Raw genomic sequence first — 20,342 nt, 5'->3', positions numbered from 1 at the left:
CTTCCACTACTGCGCTTATAGCAGAACAAATTTTTTGTTTGACACCTTTGTTAACTATGAAAACGTATAATGCACTTAGCTTCACATAAATTCATTTTGAAAGTCTAATCTACTAATTAGCTTGGCTGATTTGTAAACGTTCTATTGTGTAAAGTTTGACATCTGTGTTGAGGTTTTGATCATTGAGTGTTAAGAATTCTTCATCTATTTATGCTTTTATTTTGAAGTGGGTGAAGACTGCTTATTTCTGTTTCCTGTCCTCACATTCTCTTTTTTCACACCCAGTAAAGAACAAAATCTAAACGTAAATACAATATGTAAGGTCAGTATAGTACAAGTAAAAAAGTATTTGAGGATTGTAGTCTTGTAGGGCTGATATGATTTGAACTGACGTTAGCACTTTAGCATTAGCTTCCATGAAATACTATGTAGCTAGTGTGCTTCAGGGGTGACGGAATAGAAAATGCATGTTACACTTCTCAGAATTTACACATGCTAAAATCTTTTACTTTAACTTTGCAATTTTGCACCACTTTATATTCAGCCTCATTGAAGATTTTGATGGCAAATGTGAAAAAGTAATTAGGGGTAGCAAATAATATGCTGTTCCTCAGGAAGTTATTCTGATGTTTATATGATATCTTAAAATTTTTGCAGATGTTGGACAATGCTGTGCTTACTTACTCAGCTGACATAAGATATAACTCCCTTTTCATACACATGTACGGGGTGCATTAATAAATCGGCAACCACTCTCGAGCATTTCAGACAAAACACAGAAAAGCAGCTATTTATTATCAGAATTCATCTCGGAGCACCCAGTGTGCCTGTGTGGTGCCTTTGGGAATTAACATTAACATCAGCCTGCTCTGTTATTCATTTACACCTCTTACGGGTCTGCGAATCTTGATTTACAGCGCAAACTCTGCCAAGTCTCCAGAGAGATTGCAGGGTGGAGGTTTGTCTCTGTAAAAGCTCCCAGACCCAATTCCTGAGTGATTAAACACATATGAACAGTAAATTATACCTCAGTCTAACATGTTCTATAAGCAGAGTACAAACATTTACACTGTCTTGAACAAGTACTCAAAGTTAAACATGTTCAAACCACAAACCTCAATTATTTATTATTAAGGTTTCATGTGGTGCTTTACTTTGAAACCCTTAAATAAAATCCACTGCAATTACATTTAAAAGTCAATAATTAGTCTGTTGATGCATAATTTAAGAATATCCTAATCTTTGAAAAACCTCAGAGCATAATCTAAGAGAGAGAATCAAAAATTTTGTATTAATTCTCTCCATTAATAAGAGTGGCAAGAAGAAAGCTCTTGTAGAAGGAGAAAATGTAAGAAGCACCATCAGCAGTTTGACACAAACCATGTATGAGACACAGCAAGCACATGGAAGAGGGTGATCTGATCAGATGAGACTAGGACTGAACTTGTTGACCCTTAAACTGCACATCACCACGAAAACACTACCGCCACTGTGAAACATGGTGGTGTCAGCATCATGCTATGGGGATTGTTTGACTTGCAAAAGCACCTCACACATTTTAGATTTAGATAAAAAAAAACAAAAAAACCTGTATTTTCTTTCCATTTATGAGCTTAACTTTGTGTCATTCCAAGCCAACATTACAACGATTAAGGGTTGCAATGTGGCAAAACTTGAGCAAGATTTAGGGGTCTAAACGTTTCCAGCACACTATACTGTATCCAAGCTGCCCTGAAACATATGCTTTCCTTTTGTTTATTTTGTCTGTTGTCGCCATAGCTTTCATCCTCCTCCTGTCAGTCCAGTTCCTCTGCATCACTCTAATCAAGGAAGACACAAAGACAAAAACAGGAAAAAAGCTCCTCGCTGTAAATGTAGCGCTCTCCACCCTTTTCTCTGTCCAAGCCTTTCCGCATCCTCTTTCCTCTATGAGCCAGGTCCTTCTGTTCTTTTCTCTTTACATGTTGTGGGTAAACCATGTTGTCAGTTCCTGTTTTGAATGCCAAAGTGTGTTTTCTTTTAGCGATGAACTGGCCTAAACATAACAGGGGAACAAAAACTCCAGGGAGATAATACATTTCTCCTTTGTCTTAGCACCTGCGCATGAAACAGAAAGCATTTTTCATAATTAGGGTTTAGGTGGAAAACTTTAGCTAATAATGAAGTCCTCCATTTTAATATTGATATTTTGGCACATATGTCTCGTGACAGAGATTACATGTGACACGGGAGAGCGAAGACAAACATGTTTCATTACCGTAGCCACAGCACGATTGTATAACAAAGAGCTGCTGCTGTCTGATTTTGTGTGTGTGTGTGTGTGTGTGTTGAGGGAGATGGGATCTGGTTTCAGTAAGTTGGAGTACTTGGGCTTTAACCCCTGCGGATTCTCTGAGAAAACACGGCTGCCAAAGCATTGCATCACACACCCGAGTGAACCACAGCCCCACAATCCTCTCTCCTGCGAGAACCAATGAGTGTGTGCGGGTGTGTGCAAGAGAACCGTGCAACAATAGTCTACCCACACACATCTCTGCCCAGCTAACTTCAGTCACGTAAGAAGTCCATATGAGTTAGGCTCTCAAAGAGCATCCTGTTAGTCACAGTATGCTGACAGCTACAAAGAATGAAGGATAATCATGAATGCTTCAATATGGCCAGTTTGTGTGACAGATTGTGGGCTTATGTGTGTGTATACGTGAAGGAGTTTGGTGTGTGCGTGTGCATGTGTGTGTGCGTATTTGGCTGCTTTGTTCTGCTTTGCTTATTCTCCTGGGCTGACCAGGTTTTATCTACAGGAAGTTCGGGCCGAATGGCTCTCATGTGAGCCGTGCTTCCCATGACCGCCTACCGTGGCTGCGCCGATATAAGCTGCAGAAAACAGACTTCAGGGATGAGACTGAAAGCGCTTCCACTACAGTTAGGCAAACAAATAAATATGATCAGCCGTCTGAGCCGCAAAGAAGCATTTGAGGCAGGGCACCCTTTTAGAGATGACGTTGACACAACCGCAATCAGATCTGTGTTAGATAAACGACCCTTAATTCCTTTTTTTTTTTTTTACCAGAGTGGTTTTGTTCCTGTTATGGTTGAACGTCAAAAAAATCTCTCATGAGATCTTATTCAAGCTTCTGTGGTTTCTTTCACATGAAGGCTTTTACACTTACAGCTCCCAATCCGCACAGATTAAACACACACATGTTGATGTTTTAAAGGGAGAGAGGTGTTCCCATGCCCTCCTGATGGATCACAGATCCTCTCCACTGAGTACCATGTGAGCTGTGGCTGGGTGAGTGTTGGTGTTGTTGCAGAATGAACAGATTTATTAGAAATCGGTCCATATAGGCCCTCTGCAGCTGACACTGGACATAAAGGACCATGTGAGTGACCTCATGAAACAGGTCACTCACATGATTCAGCGAAACGAAACTGAGGCTGGAGGCCACAGAGAAACGGAGGAAGAAGAGAAGCTTGAATGTTGAATGCAAGGATTCTACCTTGTGGATCTCAGGAACAGGACACACATCCCTGTCTGGCTGGCAGTCATCCCTCAGCCTGCAGCTGTTTTCACACCATCCACAGAGGTGTCCCCGATCTTCACGGCCCCAGCACTGGGAGCAGTCTGAACTGCCCACTCCACAGTTGTACACCTCCACTAGAGGGAGACGGGAGGAGAGAGGGGAGAGACAGACAGGAAGACATTATTCAGACAACAGTGTGAAGATTATTTTTAGTGTCTTTGTCTAGATCAGGAGTGTCAAACTCATTTTCATCTTGAGTCATATGAAGTTCATGAGTGTCTTAATCAGGTTGATGTAGCCCACTGGTGTGGCAGAATATTTTGATAAAATATTTTAAAATATTAATAACCAGATATCTCTCCATTCAGTGAATGCATCTTTGCACACTGATGTAATTTGGCAGTATACATATAGAAACTGATTTGATTTGATAAAATATTTAAGCACACAAATATTTTAAGGGGACTTTCATGGGGCTCTCTAGAGACAAAATTTTTTCTGGAAAATAGTACAACAAAATCCAAAAAGTGTGGACAACCCTATACATGCAGCCAGAGCAACAATGTTCCCATCAAATCTCACTTGTGTGTCAGAATGGCTCACTCAAAGTCCTGACCGAAATCTAACTAAAAATTAGAGGTGAGACCAGAAAACTGATTGTAACAAACTCTCTTTAAAAAGTATTATCATTCTCCAACGCATCTACTGGAAAAAATGTCTACGAAGTACTTTCTCGGTGACAATAACGCACGGATGGGTGCAAGCAGCTCCGTAAGCTAATTTGTGGAAATTGCAAACATTAGGACAGTAGTCTAAACTATTTTTAGGCTCATCATGTTCTACAAAAGGCAGCGCCCAGTGTAATTAAATATTGCTGCTGATGCTTTGTCTAATTTCATGCATGACCTATATTTGCAATATATTTAGCATGTAATCAATCTGAGTCTTCTTAGGCTGCTGCATTGGTACTTTTACTGAAGTAAATAATTGGAGTACTTGTCCCCCTGCCTGAAAAAGCATCTGTTTGCTGTGCTGGCCTTGAATGGTCAGCTGAAGGTACGCTGTTAGAACCCTCCACAGCTTACATGAACCATATGGGCTGCATGCTCTAAATAAGCAGAATAAACATTTGGAGGGTGATATATTCATGGTTATAAAAATAAACCAGGAAAGAAAAAAAAAACCCGGAGCGAATGAGAACAAAGCCAGGGAAAACAGATGATTATGTTCGTGTTCCAAAGTGCCTCCCAGTGAGACATCCCATTTGTATTACCGCATGCACATCTGCACGACTGTGTGCATATTAGGCCGCACGCATCTGTATGTATGTGATAAAGTGTGTGTCATTTTAAAATGTGATGACTTTGCATGCTGCGACGAGGTGCCTGTTAAGCAGAATGTCTGGCAGCGGGCCGGGGCTGTTGCTCACATGGACTGCGAACGTCACATCTGGGACTGGGACAAGCAAACAACTGGCTTGGAGCGGCTCCGCAAGACAATATGCCAAGTTCAACAACGCAAGCCACCTCTCATCATCTCACTGTTGTCATGGAGCTCAAATTGTATTTGCGGCAATAGGTTTGGACATTGCTTCTAAGAGGCAATGATAGCACCTTCAATTGCAGCTCCCCCATGTTCTGTAATTATTATGTGTAATTAGGCGTTAGCAGAATATAACATTATGTTAAATTGCTGGTTGTTGGCAAATTATGTGTTGGAATACACAAACTGCTATCATTACAAGTGAAAGGCAGTCTGACACTGTCTATTCCTGTAAGTATTTCTTTATTTTTCAACAGGGTCAATCAAATCCACCCGTCTCGCCAAGAATGCATTCTCATCGGTGTCACGTTTTTTTGTTGTTGTTTTTTTCTCTTTAAAGTACGGAAGAGGAGAAGAATCTCAGCATAGCATCGGGCTGTGTTTTTCATTCTTTTTCATTCTTTTTGCATGTCTGTCTAATCATAGGTTTTACGTCTTACCTTTCATGGGCTGAGGGCTGTCAAGGAATATATCCTCCCTCTGACTGATGAAGTATCCTGCTCTCCTGAGGCTGAGGTGGTAAATCTGACTCCTCTGATTGGTGAACAACTAAATGAGCAAAGAGGAAGGTAATATCAGCAAACCATTGTGTGCTTGGACTCTGTGTTAAATCCATTCTTCTTCTTCTTACTGTTGCCCCACATACAGTGGGAACCGCATTTATTGGCACTATTAAATCCACCTAAAAGAATTTTTAGATGGATCCATCTAAAAAACCCTTTTAGATTAATTTAGTACACCAGGAATGGAGTATTGCAGTGAATAATGTCTCACTGAATATTTTTAATAAATTAATTCTTTAATTTGACTATAATTTATTCAATTAGGTGGGGTAAAACCATGTTAGAAAATAATGATTTCTTTAATGATACAACTGATTTAAAGTTAACAAAATTTATGTAAATTAAGCTTTCCCGTTGTTTATACCTTTTCAGGCTAATCAGAGTTTCTATATTGCAAAAAGTCTGTTATTCATCTTGGAACCACAAAACAATCTACTAATTTTACTGTTGCACCAAGAGTAACATCTTGGGCTCAGGTCTCAGTAAGAACTATTAGATGCTGTCTATGAGCCAATCAATATTTGAGAGTCATGCTATAAAAACACAGTTTCTGTTGGAGTATAACCAACATTGGATTTTTAATGCTGCAAGAATTGTGAGTTTTGATTAGAACAGACTAATATTCACTCTCAACAACAGATACTCTAGGTATATTTAGTGTGCAACAATGGATGAATATTTGAAAAAAACTCTTCACGGTCATTTTTTAGTATGGTAGAGGACTAATAATGCTGTGGGCCTATTTTTCTTCCAAAGGCTCTGGGAACCTTGTTAGAGTTCATAACATCATGAACTCCCTATACATATCTCTGATCTCTGTCAGTAAATTACTAATGGGTCATTATTGGGTCTTTCAAAGGATAGTGAAAGATCATTTTTCTTTCAATATCTTTTTCAAATCAACAAAGACATGGTTCACCAAGCACAAAATGTTTGGCGCTTTAACGTTTTAGCACTGCCCTGTAATGAACACCGTGTTGGTTGGGGTTTTATTTTCAGTTTTATTTCGTGTTACCCACCACTACCTACTAGAATGCCTTACCAGTTAACATTTTCAAAAAACAGAAGATTTTAAATAAAAATCTGATGCCCTGTGCTGGAAATGAACATAATGTTGGTCCTTAGTGGGTCTTTAAACAGGTTAACAATACAGAACTTCAGAATATCTGTAGAGATTGTATTGAGGGTAATGGTATCTCTTTCACTAAGTGAGACTGTGAAATCTCATATTACAAGACTATATCCCAACCTAACGGAAAAAGGATGGGATGATCCACTCGCAAATGTGGTTCATACAAAATATTAAAAGCACAGAAACTAATAATTGTACAACTTCATATTTTGTTCCAAACAATTTCATAAAATTTGATTTGTTTTTTTAAGATATTTTAGTGTAATATGCTTATGCAATTACTCATCTTTCCCAGGGTTGCCAATAAATGTGGTCAGCACTGTGATAATGGGTCTCTTGTTAGCTCATAAACAAAGGAAAGTTATTATTACAAACAGCTGACAAACAAGCTTCAAGCATAACAAGAGTGAGCTCTGTAAAGCAGTGGAGGAAACAAATTGCCTCACTGGTTATTTCTGGAAGGTTATTGTCCATACTTACCGTCACCCCACTGCACTTGACAGTTGAGTTGTCCAGCCATATGGCCACATAGCGCCGTTCAGTTCCAAAGTCACACTCAAGCTTCTCCGTCTGTTGAGGAAGACACTTACTTTAAACAATATGGAATATCTAGAAAACAACGGCCAAGAAAAATGTGATACTACGTGGCTCTCAAGATTTGAAAACAAAGAAAGGATGAAACAAATGCACAGAATCTTAATTTCTGGCAACAATCATCAACCCTGAGAAGGCACCAGGAAAATGAAAATAAAATTAATCCCATATTAACTGAGCTTGCCAGAAAAAGACTTTCAGATTTCATATTCATAAACATCTGGACTCCCACACCTCAGCAGCTCATCTGGGAGTCAGAATAATGAGTGTGAATTTATTTCTCCACAAAATAAGTGCCCTGAGTTCTCCGGAGCGGGGATATCTGAGACCATGGAGAAGCAGAGACAGGTAAGAACAGCAGACGATAAGTGCTTAAAGTGGAAGAAGTCATTTGTCTGTGAATCCGGCTGGCTTAAATGGGTCTACTTTGATCGGCCTCTCCAGGACGCTGCTATTTCACGCCGCTTTCTGACACCGGAGACGGCTAATATTTATGGCAGCTACAAGGTTCTTGGTTTTCTGTGCTACTGTGAAAATTTCTCTGAGAGTCAGTCAGAGATGGGATGTAAAAGATGAGAAACTTGTTCTGAATTTATTTTTTCTCTGTGGTGAAAGCGTGGGAATTCAAAAGAAAGATCCCGGAGGATCCAAGCACCGGCTAAATTTGATTGGCAGCACATTTCCTGCTCTGCTGACTTGTCCGAGATGAAGACATTGATCAAACAATGTCAGTCTGTATAAACTTTCATAATGAATGAACGGCTATCCTGAAGAAGTCTGTGTGTGACTTAATGTCTGTCACCATAGCAACACACCAGAAAGACAACGTGAGAGGCCAGCCGGGGGTAAGAGTGTGACCGGCTACGCCTGGCAACCAGTCAGCTCTGGCATTTTGAGCAGATCTTGGAGTTATGTCCTCATCCTCATTGGTGCAGCGTCAGCTTCTGAAGCCCCTCACTGCAGATTAACTACATGAATGGAAGTTTTAACCAGTGATCTGAGAGGACTGCCTGAATGTAAATGAACAAGAGCAAAATTAAGCTCCTGCTCCGAGTGTTGCTGCCTCGGGCTGGAAGCACATACTGTACAGTGTGCTGACAAAGACACAACTCATCATGGTTGGATACTGAAGGGTGAGCATGCCCAAACAGCTGAGGGACTCTTTATCTCTTACAGTGATTCTCGAAAGTCAGATCACAGATTTCCCACAAATAGTGTGACATTTATCCTGTGCAACTCCAGTGAAAAGACAAATCTGTTGGAGGGAATGGTGTCAAAAACAAAAAACTACAAAAAGCTGGCTCCTAAGTGTGTAAACACTGACACTTTATTAAGGTAATATCTGCATTCAGTCTCATCTGCAGGTTGATGTAATGCGGAAGATACTTCTGGAAGAAAATGCATCTGTCTTTTAAAGTTATGACTTATTTTAGACAAATGGAGAATCCACAACATTGCTATCACATGTCAAACATAACCTGCAGCTACCAGAAAATGCTGTAGCTAAGTCAACATTGCTAGTTGCAGCTTCTCTATTCACCAATATTGGATAAAGGCTGTTGTTATTGTTTTAGTATTATTTGTTACTGCCTTTACTGTGCCATGACATACCCTTCTCCTGACTGACATTTTTGTACAATGACATAATACTGGGTACTAATGGTTGCAAATGAGCCATGATAGAACAATCCTTCAAGGAAAATGAAAATTGTTGAGCGTGTGAACAATCTAAAAACATGAAACTAAATAAAAAAATGTTTGATACAACATTTTAGTTTGGGTTTGAGTACATTTTGCGCAACCACATCATTAGTTTTTTAAAAATACTTTTCCCTTTGATTGATTTGCTTTTTGATTGAATGCTACAGGATCAACCAAATTTCATGCTGAAAAAGTCAAATTTTTCAGCATGATTTTGATGTCATAGCAAGCAGACATTGTAATGGTTAAGAGTCAATGTATTCTCAACGAGTGGAACACCCAGACTGGTGTCAGTCATCCATTGACCCCAATCCCAGAGCAAAAACATTCATCTGTTTTAGCCCAGCTTGAAGCAAAGACACCATATGCTTCTGTTTTCTTCCAATCACATTCACCACATGCGGTTTCTAGAGACAGCCCAGCTCAGAGGCTGGAGGATATCTGATGTACCCCTTGGATGTTGCTCAGCCTCACGGTGAAGTCTTGGGCCATTCCTGAAGGTGATGGAACAGTCTCAGAGGGAATCAGGCTGGGACAGGAAGCAGCGCTCTGCAGTGGGAGATGGGGGAATTCAAGAGGGGAAGGAAGTGACATACAGGAGTTAAAGAAAACAATGGCTTCCTCTGCCCCCTCTTCCATATATCCACCACCCAAAAATACCTGTCGTGTTTATCTGGACAAGCAGGAAATGAGAGGGTGAAGTCTCCCTTTGAGGGAAACAACAATGGCTTCAAACAGGGAGATGATGAAGGATTAGAAAAACAGACCCACCGGACGCTGTGAAACCCCGAGCAGAGCAGGAAACAGTAACCTACTTCCCGATGACCTCATGACCCATATTATAAAAATCTTATTTCATGTTTAACAGAAACTATAATTTATATACATAAAGCAGCCTTTAAAAAAGCTAATCCATCAGATTAGCATTCTTTCATGCTAATCTGATGGAGATTTACTCCATTTACTTTACAGATGCAATCATGCTTCTATTACTCCAACTGTGTAAAACTCATGAGATATAAAACTAATCATTAAACAGGCATAGCAATAAAAGGCTTAAGGAAAACACCAGTAGACCTGCGGCTGACCAGAGGAGTGAGAGCCGTGTTCTCCCCCTCCCATGTGACCTGATAATAAAAGACTTTGAGCAGAAAGGGAAAATCTGCGGGGCCACGCAGGCCATGGGATTTGGCTCAGCAGTAAAACTCTAAAGTCGACACAAATAGTTTGATAGCTGACTTAATCTTGATGTTGTCAGGAAAGCGTCCAAAGTAGGCTGGTAATAATTTTTCCAATGAGGCTGGGCTTGTTATGGATAACTTTCCCTTTTTTGCGCTCGTATCTTGTTACTCCATTTGATATGCTTTTTGTTGTTGTTGTTTTAGAGCATTTTTTGCACTTACATGGTTTATGTTACTAAATAAATATCTATAAAATTTATGTGTATGGGCTCCTACTCAAAAAAAATCTAAAAGCAGTTCTTTAAAGACATTAAAGCACAGTGAATATACTCTTTCACTTATTTGCAAATATTTGGCAAAGAGTGAAACTTTAGAGTAGGTCATAGGAGCTTTAAAATACCACATTATCCTGTTATGAGTCTGTAAAAACAGAACCTCTTGAGATTTTATAGCTAGTTTCAACATTTCTGCACACTGTAGTTGAGACACTGACATTGTAACCTCATGATGATTCACCACATGGCTGCTCTTGCCTAACCAGTCTGGACTCAGATTATTAAAAGAAAACTTTTCTTTTTTACAGCTGAGTCTGGATTGTGTCGGAGGTTTGGGCTTGTAGGATAGTGATATCATGAACTCCTCCTGGGATCTGTCTGGTTGATAGATTGGAGGGAGAATTACTCACTTCAAGCAGATTTGGCTTTGATTCATCTTTGCTTGAGAGGCATTGGTGGTGCTCTTGGTCCCAGTAGCACTTCCACCTTGTGCTCAGGCAGCTCATGCATCTGAAAACAAAGATAGATACATAGGTATTCAAAACACATTACTATACATTAAACATTTGTACCAACTACACACCTCAATCTACACAGCCTGACCAAAAAGAAGTCTTGCCATACAGTAATCAAAGCTAAAGGTGGTCTAACAAAATATTAGAGTGTGATTTTCTCATTGGTGGCGACATTTTCTTTGGCCAGGTATCTTTTATTAGGATTGTTTTGTAATAAATCTAGCAAAAGAAAAGCATACTGGGGATTGTGTGTTCAGATTGAAACATTTTCCTCTGACCCACATGCAATTTGCAGCACAATTGTCAACTTGTTCAATGTGTCAAATGGTGGCGATACTCTATTTCAGATTATTTACTGAGGAGTGCTGCATCACATTATTGTAATAAAGTTTTGCAACTTTACCCTGCTTCAAACTCTACCCCTATTTTATAGATGTTTATTTAGGGTTTAAGAGTAACGGGACACACAGTGCACTACTCAGATATTCATTTTGAAAACATTTTTAAAAATGTATAAAATTTCCTTTTACTTTTTAATTATGCATGGCTTTGTTTTGTATACACTACCAATATGATGTATTACAACATGCATTGTGTATTTTCTAACATACTGAGACAGAAATGAAAAACAGAGGGAAAATACTCCATCTGGTTTGTTTTCACCCCCATATCATGTCCCTGTGATCATCCCCATGTAAAAGTTGAGCATGAAGCCCGCTCTGACTCATTTTGGAGTCCAAAACAAATGAGGAGGCTGAACTGATTACAGGCATCAAAGTGAAGCTTTAATAAAAGGAAGTAATGATTAGTCACAGTGGCAGACACGCTCATTCCACGATAGCAGCTCAGCCGGCGGAGAGGTCAGGGTGGGCCAAATCGGCTGAGACCAGACTCTCTCGCTGCTAAATGATGATGCATGAGTACGCATGCCGTCTCATGTGTTAAAATTTCTGTGAAATCAGGCTCGGGTTTTACAGTGCTGACGTGGAGCGGCTTTACCGAGAACATCTGCTAGATCATGCTCATGGGCTCAGCTGATGTGTGCACAGCAAGCATGAAGGAAGCATGAAGGAAGCATGAAGGAAGCATGAAAAGCGGTTGAGATGATTAAACAGAAAGGGGTCTTCATGTATTGACATTTTTCATGTACTTTTTTCAGTGAAATTTCTTGTTTTGAAGGATCACTTCAAAAATCGGCCCTGAATGAGTCGGCTCTAACTAAGGAACTCGCAAATGCAATAACTGCAAAGATGGATGGAGGACAGACAGATGGACAAATGGATGGGCAGATGATAAATGGACAGACGGACGGACGGATTAATGTTGTAGATAAAAGAATGTTTAAATTCTGGAAATGTGAAACTGTTTCCATCCTCCAGACATGGAAAACATCTAAATCAACTCCTTTCTTTGTCATACTGAGTTGTAACAAACAGAACGTTTACAGATAAGGGGCAACAATGTGGCTTCCAGATAAACCACCCAAATATACCGGCACTCTGTAAACGTGTGTGTGGAGTCTGCATCTTTGAGTAGCCTCTGGGTAGAGACAGATGTCCCACACTAGGAAAGATGGTGCCTCCAGTGATAGCAACACTCTGAGGGGGTCTCTAGATTAGATGGCGGACGGTGTAAGAGGATGTGTGCGTGTCTGCGTGTGTGTGTTCTGATTAAAAGCAGACGGACTCCTCCAGGCTGTTATCAGCTGCAGTTTTCCCTCACTCCCTTTCTGTACAACTAAAACACCTAAAAACCTTACCACCCACCCACATTTACATACAGACTGTTTGCATACACACCACTCTCTCTGCTCGACTGAAAGCTGACAGCAAACACCCTGTGAAGCTGCTCACTCCTGGTCGTAATGACCACTCACGTACACACTCGCGCTAAACACACACACTCTCAGGGTCCCTCTGTGGACACAGCGGTTAAACACACATCTCAATCACACCTCTGTCAGAGAGAAATACATCCAGAAGAAAGCCTCACTCTCAGGAAGGGGAGTACAAGTTAACAAACAGACACATGAGCGAGGAGAGGAAAAAAGAAAGAGAATTGAGATGTGAAGAAATGTGAAATGAAAAGAAATTAAATGATGAAACAAAAATAGAGTAAGTTTGAGGCAGAGAGAGAAGTGAATGTTTAGTGTTTGTCCTCCTAGGCTGCGGAGCGACGCTGGAATGCCGCGGTCTGCTTGTCATTAACACTTTACCCAGTGACCACTTTAACCGTGTTCAGGGAGAGCTGTATAAACAGCGCTCCCTCTCTCAGACAAACACACACATGCAAACTGGTTTGGCACCATTATATCATAAATGAACTTCACTGCGTGACTCTCAGAAGTGTAAGTACTATCTGTTTTCTTCATTTTTAACACATATCTCCTGATTCATTACATTTGGAACAGCCAACAGGCTCGTTGAGCCAAATATATTGTACGAAACCTTTCTTCATTATTACACTTCTGTTAATTTTCTGGACTCAACAAAAGAAAAAAAAGAAACAACACAATGAAAAATATTGGACAACATTCAGTCAGAGGAGGCCAAAATATTCTGAATTCCTGGCAACAGACATGAGATCTAAACTTTCCAAATAAATAACCTGTGACCATGTTAGGATATAGATAAATTAAAACTGCAACTGTGTTGATTTTCCAGCGCTTACACATCGTCTGTTGTTCTGCATAAATGGCTTGGTGTGAAATTTTCTCAATCTTTTCACTATTTTCTTATAAAACCTACATTAGTCCTACAGATACAATACATTTGTGATTTTTTCACAATTACTTCTTTGTAATGGTGCAACTCAGTAAATGAATAAAATATTTAAATAATTTCAACAATTTAGTTAAAACCAGATTTAGCTGAAGCAAGTTTCCAATTGTAGTCCATAAGCAGGAGAGTTAATAATAGTGTAAAATCAAAAAATACACACACACCCTATCACTGCACAAAGTCATAAAAATACAACAATACAAACAGTACCAAGTTACAAACCTCTCTTTTATAATCACTAATGTCAAACTTGCAATTCTTTTTTTAATTCTTATTTCTTGTTTTATTTTAATCATATGTAGGCATATATGGATTAATTACAGACAGAGAGCTATTTGTTAAATAATTAATATTTATGCAATTTTTTAGGTCTATAACATTTTATTATTGCAACTTATAGCTACTGTACAACTTAACTTTAACACATATATGAATATAAAGATTTTTTTTATAATGTTTTGTGACAATTATGTTGTGTAAAAACAGCTAAAAAGAAAGGATATTACACAGAGAGAGAGAGATTACATAGAGCTCTGTCCATGACTATCAATAGAAAGTCAAGTGGAAGGAAAAACTGCAGCAGAAAAAGATGCAGAGGCTTCATGAAGATGGGGGTCTTATTTATAGAAGGACTTTGTATCTACTTGGATGACCTACCAAAACAACCACAGCCTGGTAAAATGAGCATATAAGTGCTTAACTAGCCAGAAAACCCATCTGATCTAAACCCACCAAGACTATGAACTGCTGTCAAGAAGAATATGAAAGACACCAGACCATGCAGTTGAGCCCAGCTAATACCAAGCTGGGCTTCTTCAACCCCTCAGCAGGTCCCACACCATACTGATGTAGAACATTCAGGCAAAAGTACCATTAAGTGAGAACTGATTGTATTTGCTGTACAATTTTAGTAGACAGATTTTTTCTGAATAAAAAGCATTTCTCATCATTTGGATTGCAATGGGATGCACAGTGGTGCTGTTGGTAGCACCTTCGCATTGCAGCAAGAAGGTAGTGGCTTTTAGTCCCAGCTGGGGTCTTTCACGGAGTGTATATGTGCATACATGGGTTCTCTCCAGGTACTGCATCTTCCTTTCACAGTCCAAAAACATAACTATTAGGCTGACTGGTCTCTATATTGTCTTTTTGTGTGAGTGATTGTTTGTACTGTGTTGCTATGTGATGCACTGGTGACTGCCTCTTTCCCAATGGCTGCTGGAGAAAAGCACCAGCCTCCCCTACAAAGATGATTTTTATAAAAATCTGAATTTTAGGTTTTCATTAGATATAGTCCATAATCATCAAAATTCACAGAGATAAACACTGGAAATGTATCACCCTACTTGCAAAACAATACAATACACAACTTTCACTGTTATTAGTTTAATCACTACAATGACTTTCTTTTCTGTGGCATTCTAATTTATTCAAATGAATCAAAGCAACATTTGTGTTTAAAGATCACAAGTAATGACATTATACGTGGAATTTGAAATTCATTTTGTTCATATCAAAGGAGTTTGTACTCAGCTATCAAACAATCATGTTGTCAATTAACTTTATTACTGAAACAAAATTAGCTTTATAAAAGCGCATAATTACATTCAAAGTGTGCAGAATAAAAAGTCTAATGCCTTTGGTTCTAAAAGCATTAATGCCCAACATTACTTAAATGAAACATAATAGCCTCATTTAACATAAAACAGAGGAAGATCTCTGCTTTAAAACCAAAGAAAATCCTTTCTTCAGAAAAAGAGGTTTTCCTTTCTCATCCTTCAAGACTTTGATTTATCTATTAGCAGAGTGATGGCGCTTTTCATAAAGAAGAGCTCTTTTATGTGGTTTCATTGGGTCTAAGTGTATAACAAAACTCACTGTTTAAAAAAAACAAAACAAAAAAAAAAACAGCATGAAGTGAATGAGCTCAGATAGAGCCCAGCAGTTCTGCACCTCTCTGCGTATTGCTCTTCCTGTGCGTACGGCACTTTGCTCATTATCACCTCCGACAAACCGCCGTCTAATTTCACACTCCTGGACCCCGCCACATATTGAGTGCAGTCTCACACACGTACACCTGCAGCCGCTGTGTTCACACCTCGAAACTACTTTCAAAAAGTGAACAAAGGGAGGGGGACACCAAAATGCTTCTTTTTTTGGGGGGGATCTCTGTGTATCTGTCAAGCACACTCAATGCACATGGATGAGGCTCTCAGGATCAGATAGAGAAGATCCTGCAACATGGTCCAACATGCAGAAGGATGCCAGCTGGAATGCCTCCACACTTTGAGGAAAAACACCGCTGCTGTGACAAGGACATGCAAGTCAAAGTCTTTAACAAGAACAAACACGGGTGTGATCAACCAAACACATACATATCTAATTTCCTTTGGCTTAATATTTACAGAATATTAATCTAGCATTTGATCCCGCACTGAGAAAACCTTGAGCAAACCAAACACACACAATAAGCCCTGGGAGAGGACATGTTGGCTGTGTTTACCCAGCATGGCCTAAATAAAATGTATTTGATGAGGAGACAAGGGACGTAGAAGAAGAAGAACAAACACAGAATTGAGGCTTTGCTTTGTCTTTATTGTCCAGCTGTGTGTGCAGATCTGAAACGGCACTGAGGGAAACACTCGATATTTCAGTTCAGGTTTTCTGTTTGGAGACTGCTACAAGAACAGTTTGTTGGTGTTTAGTCTTCTTTAGGAGGGATTGTTTTGGGGGATTTATTATAAGCCTTGTCGTTAAAACGTGGGAAAGTGGAGAGGATATAATCAGATCAAGTAATTCAATAAAAGCCCCAGGCAGAGACAATCGTCTATTGGAAATGAATGTTCTACCTAATAAAGAGCGCAAAGCACTTAGTAATAAAGTGAGAGTTAAATTTAATAGGGTGACTTGCAATGTGGTTTACATATTTATTTGGATTTGTGTCCTTTCAGAAAACACAGAGCAGAACCACAGCTTTGTGGAAAACTTTTAAACCAAACAGCTTACAAGAAACAAACTCCTTAAAGTAGTGCTGGGCCGGTTCTTCAAACTTTCATAAGTTTTCATTTCTTATGATTTTTTTTACTCATTTTGGCAAATGTTAAAATATAAGACAATTGAAGAAAACCTGTTTGAGGTTATAAGAGACTATAGGCTAAGGTAGATTTCTAGCTTCAACCCGGACAATGACTCTAAACACACAAGCAGCAGAAATGAAATGTTTTAGATTAAAAAGTGTTCACATTCTTATTTTGTTGTATTTTAGTCAACCTTTATTTAACCATGTGAGTTATTAAGAACAAATTCTTATTTACAATTATGGCCTGGCAGGGAATAACTGGCCTGGTCCAGTTAAAGTCCATAGTGATGTCTCACCCTTAAATTCTCAAGTATTATAAGATTTAGTTTTATACTCTTTAGGAACTACCTAATCTTAAGCTATTTTAGTATTTGCTACTTTTCAAAGATTAAACTAAAAATGGGGGGGGGAATTATGTCTTTCAAATAAGATGCTAGTAACTAAGTGCCAAGAGATTTAATTTAAAGTTTTATAAGAATGTATCAGCTGAGTTAACAAGAAAAACAAACTGAACTCATTCCTCTAAAAAAAAAAAAAAAAACTAGTGGAAATAAGAGAAAAGCAGCCAGAGTTCAAGCAAAAACTTTAAAGGACTTTAAGCTGTCAGTGTGATGACAGCAGGGAATCATCAATTCACATCTCAGACCCAAAATTCTAATTTGAATGAAATGCTAACTAGTAATTTAAGATGTTAAACTGAACATCAGGTAGTCGGAGCTTTTTGTAAAAGTGTCTCAAATGGAGAAGTGTGAAACCCACCAGTGTTGTCGTTGACAGCATGCCATCGCTATGAGCTGTTCATGTGAAAACCTTAATTATACATTTAATTAAAAACTAGAAGGGGGATCTTTTTATATTAGAATCTGAGGAAGGAAGTAGAAAGATGTCAAAAGAGAAGAAAAATTGTCAAAAGGAAAAAAAAGGTGAATTAAGAAGAGCTGTTACACAGAATCGTCTAACATTTGCCATGAATCACAAACTCTGAGATTGTGACATGAAATGTTTGACTCACGAGGTCTTTGGGTGTATTTGTCCGGTTCTCTCGCAGTCGTAGATGATGAAGCTCCCAGAAACAACAGACGTGCCATTCACCTTTATCGCCACTGAAACAGTGAGGTGATCTGCAGAAACAAAGGCCCCATGTGTCAAGCTCTGCAACATTTGGAGATGGTATCGCTCTCGTAAAGCAAAATAGATGGCACCAGACTCAGACCCTTTTCTGCATTATGAGAGATGAGAGCGGAAATTACATTTGTTCTATGCTAAAAAACAAAACAAAAAAATTGAATGCGTCTGACAAATGGATGGCTCACCTGTGCCAGAGGGTATTGGTTGGTAGTTTTCTGGTGGAAGGAGGGGGCAGGTCTGGATCTGAGCGAGACCGTAGACCGTGGCAGCAGTGGAAACCCCGGGCTTGTACTCACACTCTACCTTCGAGCCAATCAGATCGGGAATGCTGCCGTTTATTAGGATGCCAACAGCCTGCAGCGAAAGGAGAAAAAATAAATAAAAAATAAAAAACAGATATAGGAGCAGAAACATAAATAGCTGCTCATGTTGATCAAAATTAATTAGATTTTTAATTTGCCGTGCCCGCAAATATGGGTTCTGGTTGAGTTTATGCGCACACGCTCAACAAGAGAGGGCGGAGGATGTTGGCGCCCCTTCAAGATTGCTCAGGAGATCAGACAGAAAAAGAGAAAAACTACCATGTGATGGAGAAACAGATGGCAGAGTGCTAAAATCACATCTAAATCTGCAGAAAGTGATGAAGTATGACAGATGTATAATGAGAAACATAACACCTCGCTGACATGTCTGAATTTTAGTTAAATGAATTCAATGTGAGGGGAAAAAAAAAACAGGTAGGCTGAGGATGAGGGTGGAAGTTTGGAGAGAGGATCTTGGACTGGAGGAAAACAAATCAGCGTCTCAGCAGGTAGGAGCTGAGGTGGTCAGCAGCTTGTGCTGACATGTCTCAAAAATCTGCCCCATTGTTTGCTGGAATCGTTCATTTCCCTCGCTCGGGCCCTGACTTCCTGCCTCCTGCTTCCTGTTTGCGGAGACAACCTTGAGCTGGGCTTCCTGTCGGTGAATCAGCCGTTTGGTGAAGCAATTGTGGTCCACTCAAGACCGACCTCCCCAACAAGCAAATATTCATAATTAATGAAGCAATTAATGACCTGTCGTCTCCGCCTTCCATCAAATTACGCTCCGTAATTAGAGGTCAAATATATTCCAAGTGGCAGAGATCAGTGATCTAATCACGGCATTGTTATCTCCCTGTAACACGATGCACTGATGAGAAGGGATTATTGAAAACAACATTTGCATGTCAGACCACTCAGGGAATCTTTGAACCCAGATATATTATCCTGCCAAGAATGATTAAATCAGACTGGCACTGTTAAAGACGCCCAGAAATGCCACCAAAGAACAAACACCCACACAGATTTAGGAAATGGTAAAAATCTGCATTATTGAGGTAATTATTTATAACAAATGCATGACAATGATGGAAAGTCTGAAAATTTGCTCAGACCACAAAACTGCCAAACAACAACCCAGGACCCAAAAGCAAAACAAACCGAGAGAAATTTATTTTTACTGCACATTTCAGCAAGTTTTAAGTGCTTTACACCATATTCAGAATTCAGAACCAATTATGAAACGAGAAATAAAGAATTAAAATCATCAAGAACAATCATCAAATATATTAATCAAGTTTCTGTTCTTATTAATCAAATGCAACTTTCAGCAAGTGGGTTTTTGGTGTAGGTTTGGTGTGTTTCGGGGTTAGTGTCTCTGAAATCTTTGCAGATTTCTGGATATTTATTCCAAAGTAGTGGGGCATACAAACTGTGTGCTGCGTCTCTATGTTTGGTTCTGATTATGGGAATGTAGAGTAGACCAGAAGAACCAGAAGACCTGAGTGGTCTAGAACGTTGATACGATGATAACAGGTCTTTAATCTACTTTGGTGCTAATTTCTCAACTAACAAAGGTATTTTAAAGTTTATTCTTAGAGCTACAGGAAGCCAGTAGAAGCACTTTAAAACTACACTGATGCTCTCTATTTTACAAGTTTTAATGACAACATGAGCAGCAGCATTCTGGATCAGGTGCAGCTGAGTGACTTTTTAGGCAGACATGTGAAGACAGTATTGCAGTAATCAATGCGACTAAAGATAAATGCATGGATGAACTTCTCAAGATCTTGTCATGACATTAGTTCTTTAATCCTAGAGATGTCCTTCAGCTATTAGAAGGCCAACTTTGCAATTGTTTGTATGAGTCTCTGAAGGCTCAGGTCTATAACTACACTTAGATTTTGAGCCTGATCACTAATTTCTAGCTGTAATGATTCTTTATTGTTCCTTTTGTAAGTCCAAAGACAAAACACCAGATACTTCTAAGTTCAACGGAAGTTTGCACCTGTCTGGACAACGATGTTTTCATGAT

At 39.3% G+C, this 20,342-nt stretch overlaps 1 protein-coding gene across 4 annotated transcripts in view; it reads right to left on the bottom strand.

Moving 5' to 3' along the window:
- Positions 1 to 20,342, bottom strand: part of plxnd1 (plexin D1) — a 96,934-nt gene that overhangs the window by 51,395 nt on the left and 25,197 nt on the right. For all 4 annotated transcript variants that reach the window (XM_044113229.1, XM_044113220.1, XM_044113249.1 and 1 more), the window contains exons 6-12: positions 18,194 to 18,362; positions 17,893 to 18,001; positions 10,920 to 11,019; positions 9,504 to 9,602; positions 7,239 to 7,328; positions 5,504 to 5,612; positions 3,498 to 3,655 (exon numbers count right to left, since the gene is read on the bottom strand). In XM_044113229.1, the coding sequence (XP_043969164.1) occupies positions 3,498 to 3,655; positions 5,504 to 5,612; positions 7,239 to 7,328; positions 9,504 to 9,602; positions 10,920 to 11,019; positions 17,893 to 18,001; positions 18,194 to 18,362 (834 nt within the window). The remainder of the gene's footprint in view (positions 1 to 3,497; positions 3,656 to 5,503; positions 5,613 to 7,238; positions 7,329 to 9,503; positions 9,603 to 10,919; positions 11,020 to 17,892; positions 18,002 to 18,193; positions 18,363 to 20,342) is intronic.

This window comes from Gambusia affinis, linkage group LG01, assembly GCF_019740435.1.
Source record: "Gambusia affinis linkage group LG01, SWU_Gaff_1.0, whole genome shotgun sequence".
Lineage (NCBI taxonomy): Eukaryota > Metazoa > Chordata > Actinopteri > Cyprinodontiformes > Poeciliidae > Gambusia > Gambusia affinis.
This window is presented reverse-complemented; position numbering and strand designations above follow the sequence as displayed.